The sequence below is a fragment of the Microtus pennsylvanicus genome, chromosome 21 (assembly GCF_037038515.1).
Source record: "Microtus pennsylvanicus isolate mMicPen1 chromosome 21, mMicPen1.hap1, whole genome shotgun sequence".
NCBI lineage: Eukaryota > Metazoa > Chordata > Mammalia > Rodentia > Cricetidae > Microtus > Microtus pennsylvanicus.
Genome location: NC_134599.1, coordinates 7,525,750 through 7,534,898, shown reverse-complemented (window position 1 = coordinate 7,534,898; position 9,149 = coordinate 7,525,750). Strand labels below are relative to the sequence as shown.

Sequence of the window (9,149 nt, the reverse complement as noted above, 5' to 3'; positions counted from 1 at the left end):
GACTCGGGAGGCAGAGGCAGGTGGGTCTCTGATTCATGGCCAGCCTGGTCTATAGAGTGAGTTCCAAGATAGTCAGGACTGCACAGAGAAACCCTGTCTCAAAAATGAAAACAAAAGCAAAACCAAAAAACAAAAAGAAAAAATGTATACTGCTTGCCCCAAATCTAACACCTCTGCCTCCACAGTCACCTGTATTCATATGTGTAGACTCGTGTGTGTGTGTGTGAGCACGTGAGAACACACACCACAGACACATGCACCATACCCACAACTAAAAATAAAAACAAACTTTTTTCTTTTAAATCAGTGGATTCCAGCATTTGGGAGACAAAGGCAGGCAGCTCTCTGAGTTCTAGGCTAGCAAGCTTCAAATAGTGAGAGCCTGTCTCCACAAACTAGTAAAAGTTGTATTAGTTATGTTTTTATAATAATAATTACATTATTTATAATAATGTATTGGTGATCAAAAACTTGGGACCTGCCTGATAAATTTAAAAGGCTCCCTACACATGGAGATCTTAGGAAGAATGAGCGCTTGGAGCTTGCTGATGGATGTAAGAAAGAAATAGAGGAAAGGAAAGGACATGACTGCTCCCAGGTGTGGTGGAGAAGAGTTTATTATGGATATGTGGGAGAGCACAGCCAGAGTCAGCGACAGGGACATCTGGGAGAGTCTAGAGTGGACGTGAGCAGGTTGAGCTGGGTCATATGAGGAGAGGGGGAGGGGAAGGAGACGGGAGAGAGCTAACCAGGTGCAGCAGCCAGGAGGCCAAAGGAACAAAAAGGAAAAGGCACCAAAACATCAGGATTCTATAGGAAAGAGCCTCTGGGGAGGGGCAGCCAAAACATCTGGATTCTATGGGGAGGAGCCTCTGGGGAGAACAGCCAAAACGTCTGGATTTTATAGGAAGAGCCTCTGGAGAGGGGCAGCCAAAACGTCTGGGTTCTATAGGGAAGAACCTTTGAGGAAGGGCAACTGAAACATCTGAATTCTATAGGAAGAGCCTCTGGGGAAGGACAGCCAAAACATCTAGATTCTATAGGAAGAGCCTCTGGGGAAGGGCAGCCAAAACTTCTGGATTCTATAGGGAGAAGCCTCTGGGGAGGGGCAGCCAAAACATCTGGATTCTATAGGGAAGAGCCTCTGGGGAGGAGCAGCCAAAACATCTGGATTCTATAGAGAAGAGACTCTGGGAAGGGCAGCTGAAACGTCTGGATTCCATAGGAAGAGCCTCTGGGGAAGGGCAGCCAAAACTTCTGGATTCTATAGGGAAGAGCCTCTAGGGAGGGCAGCCCAGCCCCTGGGCTAGCTGGAGAGTTCAGGGTAGAGGGCGGGGTGTGCCAGCCATATCCTGTAACAGCGCGGGACTGAGGGATGCTGGGAGAACCTCGAGGCCAGGTCCACTTTGATAGTTAAATAGGAACCTCAGTCATTTGTCCCAGGTTTAAAACTTAACAGTTGTAAGAAAATATATTTAGAAGAAGGACTAGGGGAGGGGAGGGACGGTGGCTGCTTGTCCAGCTCTGAAACTGTAGGGTCACTCTGGGAGGTGAGCTAAGCTCCAAATGGTGGATCACGTCCAAAGGTGGATCAGGGGGTCCTGTCCCTGACACTGGCTTCCCAGAGATCTGCAGCTTCCTAATTCTCCAAACTTTGTTTCCTGGATCAGGATGAAATTAACCACCACGAACGACACTATTCCTTTAAAATCCTTTTCTAGCCTGTCAGCGGAAGAGTCTGGCTTGTGTTTCTGATCACTTCCTGTTTCTCTTCTTACAGCGAGCTGCTCTTTGAAGGGCTGTTCTTGAGCGCATACTGAGCTGATGAAACATGGCTTGAAAGATGGATCGGCTTTACAGGGGAACAGAGTCCATTGGTTCCTATGCTGCGGAAACCTTTTTCTGGCCGTTCTGTTCCATCTACAAAAGATCCTCATCTCAGGCCCACCAGGAGAGCCAGAAATTTCATGGGCGTGTAATGCCACAGGAGACAGGAAACAGCCATTCTTGCCTGTCAGCCAGCCCCGACGTAAGTCCCACTGTGTGTGTGTATGTTTACATGTGTGTATGTGGTGTTTGTCTTGTTTGGATTTGTATGTTTTCACATGTGTGTATATGTCATTTGTGTATATGTACGTCTTGTAAGTGTGTGTTTGTTTGAGGATATTCACTGTTTATAAACATTTGTGTTTGTGTATATGTGTGTTTACATGCCTGTGTGGTGTATGCATGCTGTGTATGGTGATTGTATTATATATGTGTATAAAGCCTATGTTTCTGTACATGTTGTATGTATATTTGTGCACCATAGGCATGTGTGAGTGGCTTTGTATGTACATTTCTGTTCATTTGCATGCATGTTTACATGTATGTGTATGAACGGGGTACACTGTATTTTTATGGATTGTATGTGTCATGTTTGGATTTGTATATGTGTTTATATGTGTGTATTATTTGTGTGTATATGTGTATGTGTTTTCAACTGCATAAATGTGTGCCACAAGTATATGTTCGTGTGTGTTTACAAGTAGGCATGGTGAGTGTATGGTGGATATCATGTTTATACTTTTTACTTAAATTTTTTCCATAGAATATATTTTGATCATTTCCCCCTTCTCCTTATCACGTAATTTACCAATCAAACTTTATGCTCTCTCTCTTAAAATATAAAATTAAAAAACCTGAAAATCAAAATAACCAAATTAAAAAACCAGTAAGACAAAAAGAAAAGGCCAAAACAAAATGAAATGATTCATAAGGCCCACAAAACTGATTTTTGGTTTTGAGCCCATGCACAGCAATAGATAGCTAACACGAACTGAACTCAGCATCTTTGGTTGGAGGTTCTTCCTCATAACGTTTGTCAGAGCATTTACGACTTCTGGTTTTGAGTTTTTATGGGATTCTGTTACCGTGTGTGTCTACATCCATGTGTGTTTCTCCTATGTTTTCTTTAGCCCTTCTTCACCTGTTTGTTCACTTATTTTGTCCTATTCTGGTTTGTTTGTTTTTGTTTTATCTTTTTTGTTTTATTGTTATTCTTTATTTGGTTTCTAAGGGGAGACAGAAAGGGTGTGGATTCTGACCGGAGGAGAGGTGGGGATGATCTCAGGGGGTTGGGGATGGGAAACCATAATCATAATATTTTGTATGAAGAAAAAATTCTACTTTCAGTAAAAGAAAAATAAGGGGTAAGCCCACAGAAAATGATGGAGCTTGTTTTGGATGATACATGTATTTCTATGTATGTCATGTGTGTTACATGTTTGTGTGTTTACGAACCTGTGTGTGTGGCTGTGTCTACACATTCATATATATGTAAGTGGCGTGACAGAAAGAGCTGTAGCACGGAGCCAGAACTTAGTGCTCTGTGGTGTTCTTTATGCTTGTTTGTCTCGGTGCTGGGGACCTGAAGCCAGGGTCTTGCATACTCCCTGTAAGTGCTCTACCTCTGAGCCATGTCTGCCACCCCCCAGTGGGAGAGGGTCCCTGGGGCACTTTTTAAATTTCACTCTCTTTCTGAGCAATGTAACCAGGGTGATAATGTCTCTCTCATCTGGGCTGGAGATAAAAATTCGAAGTGTACCCTGCGTGTGTGTGGCACTGTCTGGGGGGGGCCGGGAAGACTCGGAGGACACGGCCTCCTTCCTTTGACAGTGCCGTGGGCACAGGGCTGGGTACGTAACTGTCGCCCTGGGTGGTTCCTGGGCTCTGCACCCTCCAGTTTCATCTGTTGGGAACTGTTTCCTGTCCGTTCACTGTTCTCCAAAGAACCAATGAGGATCAGTGAAGACACACTGCAAAGATTGAAGGGTCTGTAGCTTGTAGACCTCTGGGTCATAGAGCAGGGGACACAAAGGCAGCCAAGGCAGTGGGAACGCTGCTCAAGCCAGGAGGTGGCTGACCAGAGCTGAATGAGGCCATTGACCTGGCCTGCTTCCTTGGGAGCCGCCAGACTTTCTTCAGGTACCTGCATCCACGTGTTAACCCATCCACATTAAGCCAGCGATTTGCTGAGCATTGCAAAGCTGTGTCTTCAGTGGCTCCCACTGGCTTTTCCCGGGATTCAGAGGAGACAGGGCAATCTGCTGGTTGAATAGAGCAGAGCACCCAACAGTGCGGTGACAGCAAGTCCAGGTCCGCTCTGGGGCTCCCCACCCCAGAGCCTTCGTCCGGATTGTGTAGTCCAGGTGCGCACTGGGGCTCCCCACCCCAGAGCCTTTGTCCAGATTGTCTAGTCTGGCTGTGAGGGTCCTGAGAAAGTCATGGATCATGACTTCCCAACCCTGTCGGGAATCTAATAATCAATCTAATAACAGCTCTGCAGTCTCCTGAGGCAGAGATGGTACTGCCCAGGAAGCGAGGAAGCATCAGAGCAGTGTTGGCAGTTCCTGGTTGGGATGCTGCGGCTCTAATGTGCAAAGAGAGCTAAAGATGATCGGTAACTGTGACTAGACCGTGACATTGCAGGAGCAGGTCTCTTTAGATTTAGCCCGAAAATTCACCCTGAAAGGATACTGAGGACCAGGAATGTGAGCATCCTAGCCAGTGATGGTGTCTCGATTGCACACTGAGGCGCCCAGTTCACCCCAGGGCTCTGTCTTGCACTGTGAAGGTCCCCATGGCTGCCTCCTTCCTTGCCACTACTGAACACAGCCACCAGCTTTCAGCCATGCCAGTTCTCAGTGCTAAAGCCTAGATGGTTCTTTCTGGACTCAAGACCCAAAGTTGCACTCTCCCCAGAACTTCCTGACCCTGCCCATGTAGATCTTATATTGTCTGAGACACAAAATCAAGACCATGCTACCTCTTTCTCCCTCTTCCTTACCATTCTTCTCCTCCTGATCCCATTTCTCCACCCTGGGCCCTCAGTACACAGCTCTGGACACTGTCTGCCCAAACCAATTCAGTGGCTCCTTTCTCCATGACAAATAATCTCTTACAGTCATGGTACACACCTTTAGGGGGTAGGATTACTAAAGCCCCCAGAAAGTGCCCCATACTCCTTACCCCATACTTACCCAATATTTACTTACTCCATACTTACTTACCCCATACTCTTTCCCACTCCTTATCAAGCACACATACATCCCCATACATGTGAAATAACTTTCCTCTCATGAGGAAAAGACAATGGATAGCAGGGCTTGCCATGAGAACTTAACCCTGAGTTTGATTCCTGGAACCCACGGGGGAGGAGAGCATCGTCCTCTAATCTCTCCATGTGCACAAGGCACATAACCGCCTGTGCATGCAAGTGTTCATGAGCACGCACGCATGCACGCACACACACACACATTTTATTTACATGTATTTAAATGTATCATTGTATTCTGTAGGTGGAAGAAGAAGAGTGTAAACACGGTCCCCGGAAGGACCCCACAAGGCAGTCGCCCCTGGACTCCGATCAAGGGCTGACAAAAGGTACACTGCTTTCCTAGCAGAGGAGAACTGGGAGGCGTGGATGGGAACACCGGTGTGCAGACGGATGCGAGCCCACACCCTGAGTGCTGGCAGGGGCAGCTGAAGGCCCTCATTACATAGATTTACCCACTGTAGCCAAAATAGAGCAAGAGGGCTCCTCTTTACACCAGGGAAACTAAGGAAAGGGACCCCTGCCAGGTGGACGGCCTTAGGGGTGACAAATGCCGGTTCCAAGGAAAAGAGCCTTTGTATCTAAGCTCCTCCCTGAGAAGGACGTGCTGGTCTGGACGTGATAAGAAGACTGCTCCAGCTCTGGACATCAGCAGTCCTTGTGTGTGGTCAGCTGTGTCCGATGTGTCACATGGGTTGACAGTGTCATGCAAGCAAGCAGAGTGTCACCAGTGGCCACTGGGAGGGACTGGGCTCTGTCTTCTCAGAGATTCACCTTCGCCACCTAACCTAAGGAGAGGGCATTTGGGGATGTTAGAAACCTACCCATGTTTTCTTTCTAGAAGAAATGATTTGTGACTCATTGCATTTTAACATGAATGATATTTTTCCTTATGAATTCAAAGGGCCAGGACCATCAGGGAAAAACAGCCCAGTTATTCTAACACATGGGAAAGTCACCAACACAGGCTAAGCCTTTTTCACTTCTTACGGGAAGCAAAGCTAGTCATTAATCGAAAAGTCCCCTCTCTGCATCTCACAGTGCATTTAGCTTTTCCGTTTGAGCTCCAGCTGCTGAAAAGAGTTCCTCTCTGGCCCTAGCTGCACCTTAGCTAGGCGGGCAGGAATGGACATCCAACGTCCGTGCTTAATCAAAACTTCCGTGTATCCACTCAAATTCTTTCTATTCCCTTTGGAAAAGCTCAGGAGAGCCAAGATGATTGCAGTTCAGCCTAGGGTGCAGACATGCAGAAGCAAAACCAGTGGGTGCTGAGGTTTGAAGGCAGAACCTAGCAGTTTTTGGTAGGGTTAGCGCTCTGTGATCTGAGTCCCATCGGTGTCTTTCATGGGGACCACACTTGGAAACTGTCATGTGTCACTGTATGTGGTTTGGGTCCTAGGACTGCAGGGCTGGGAGAAGGGCATTTCCTTCCCAGTCCCCAGCCTCGGGCATATTTAAAATTTTTAGCACTGGATTAGCCAGTGTTTAGTTGACATATGAGTCTCCCTTCTCAGCTGGTGGCTCTGATGTCCCTCTTTGTAGGATGTTCACCTCTGTCTTCCAGGTCCCAGGCTGAGAATATAAGCCCAGGGAAGACTCAGGGTCAGACGCTGGCCTTTGTCTCTGCAAGCTCCTCATCCTGGAACTCTGTTTCTCAGATGCACAGGGGTTTATGGCCTCTGATAAGCAGAGAGGGTAGGTTCTGTCCCATTTCCCTCTGACGGTTTGCTTTGTCAAATTCTTCTAGGTCTGAAGGAGAAAGAGCTCACCCCAAAGAAACTGCAGCTCCTTTTGGTGGGGAAAACAGGAAGTGGGAAAAGTGCAACAGGAAACAGTATCCTTGGCAGGCAAGTATTTGAGTCCAAAATCAGCACTAGACCAGTGACCTTGACCTTCCAGAAAGGGAGTGGAGAGTGGGATGGAAAGGAGGTTGAGGTGATCGACACCCCAGACATTTTGTCCCCTCAGTATCCGCCTGAGATGGCAGCTGAGAAGATCTGTGAAGTCTTGGCCTCTCCGGGGCCCCATGTAGTGCTCCTGGTGATACAGGTGGGCCGGTACACGGCAGAAGACCAACAAGCTGCCAGGCGCCTCCAGGAGATCTTTGGAGAAGGGATCCTGGCTTATACCATTCTGGTGTTCACTCGGAAGGAAGACCTGGCTGGGGGCTCTGTGGAGGAATATGTTCAAGAGAACAACAATAAGAGCCTGGATGATCTGCATGTTGCGTGTGAGAGGCGACACTGTGGCTTCAACAACAGGGCACAAGGGGATGAGCAGAAGGCCCAACTGGAGGACCTTAAGGAGAAAATCGACTTGGTCTTGTGGGAAAACGAGGGCCACTGTTACACCACAAAACTTCCAAATGTTCCCAGCAAAGCAGTTTAACCACAGAGCAAGGCACTGAGGAGGAATCCCTCGAGGAGTCCTGGCTGAAAGGCTGTCCCAGATCCTGATGGCTTCCGAGAGACCTGTAGGTTCCTGATAGGGAGGGAGGGCATCCTGACGAGTGCAGGATGACCATACGCAGGAGTGTCTTAGTTTGTGTTCTCTTGCTGTGAAGAGACACCATGACCATGGCGACTCCTATAAAAGAAAGCATTTATTGGGACTGGCTTATGGTTTCAGAGGCTTAGTCCATTATCATCATGGCTGGGAGCATGTCAGAAAGCATGGAAGCAGGCAGACATAGAGCTGGAGAAGTAGCTGGGAGTTTACATCCAGATCCACAGACAGCAGTTTGAGGGAGACTCTGGGTTTGGAATGGGCTTTTTGAAACCTCAAAACCCGCTCCCAGTGACAGACTTCCTCCAACAAGGCCACACCTCCTAATCCTTTCAAACAATGTCACTCCCTGGTGACCAAGCACTCAAATCTATGAGCCTATGGTGGTCACTCTCATTCAAACACCACAAGGACATTCCATCAGCAGCCGTACCCTGTGTCCAGCCCTTGTTATCTGCTCCCTCTATCTCCAAAGAGAACTTTCCAGTCCTTAGGTCAGACAGTCAGGTGTGGCCATGGGCTGAGGCCTCAGTTCAGGGGAGCCAGCTACATTCTGTGTCCAGCTATGTCGTTTCTTTCTGACACATGGGTCCTCCTTACACTTAGCCCATAGCACAGTGCCCTGACAGGGGACTTTCTGTCCCACTGATACCACATTTTTATGTTCTGTGTTTAATCTCTGATACAAACATAGCTCTTTGCCTAAGTCTGACTCTTTCTTTCATGTAAGTTGCACAGCTGCCTAGGCAAGGTCATCAGGGTTGAATCAACCCAGGGACAGCCTATATATTTCTTAAGTTTCATCCTTGTCCATAAAGGGGGACAGACATTATGATTACAAGAGACCTGCCCTGTGTAATGGGTGGAAAATGACAACAAGACAGATGACTAAGAGAGGCCCAGACCATCAGTTAGGGTTTTCTTCCACGATGTAAGGTGTTTTCATAGGCTGTGCTCTATAACCGTGTTCTAAGCACGGATGTAAGGTGTGTTCATAGGCTGTGCTCTATAACCGTGTTCTAAGCACAGATGTAAGGTGTGTTCATAGGCTGTGCTCTATAACCGTGTTCTAAGCACGGATGTAAGGTGTGTTCATAGGCTGTGCTCTATAACCGTGTTCCAAGCACGGATGTAAGGTGTGTTCATAGGCTGTGCTCTATAACCGTGTTCTAAGCACAGATGTAAGGTGTGTTCATAGGCTGTGCTCTATAACCGTGTTCTAAGCACTGATGTACTTCCAAGCTTTTGAGAGACTTTGCTGCAATGACCACATGTGCACAGTGACTAATTTTGAACCATTTATGTCCTTGCTGGGATGAAGGGGGCAGCTAGTGCCTCTGCCGTCTTTTATGAGCTAAGAACAGTTGGAACAAATGCATGCAAGCAGACCACCATGCAAGTGCAAACCTTGCAACAGATCCGAAGGCAGACAGGACATAGCAGAGACTCCAAGGAGTCAGAAATCTGAGGGCACCAACCCAGAAACCTTGCCTGTGTGCTGTCTCCCTGGGCTTCACCATAGGTTCCCAATAAAGTCGTATTCCATGGG

The 9,149-nt window shown here is 47.6% G+C and overlaps 1 protein-coding gene across 1 annotated transcript; it reads left to right on the top strand.

Moving 5' to 3' along the window:
- The first annotated feature begins 1,755 nt into the window (after window positions 1-1,755).
- On the top strand, window positions 1,756-9,149 carry LOC142839340 (GTPase IMAP family member 6-like). Its single transcript, XM_075955404.1, is given in 5 exon segments — window positions 1,756-1,916; window positions 1,919-1,986; window positions 1,988-2,029; window positions 5,340-5,424; window positions 6,843-9,149. Coding segments are annotated over 5 exon segments (909 nt in total). The 5' UTR covers window positions 1,756-1,843; the 3' UTR covers window positions 7,484-9,149.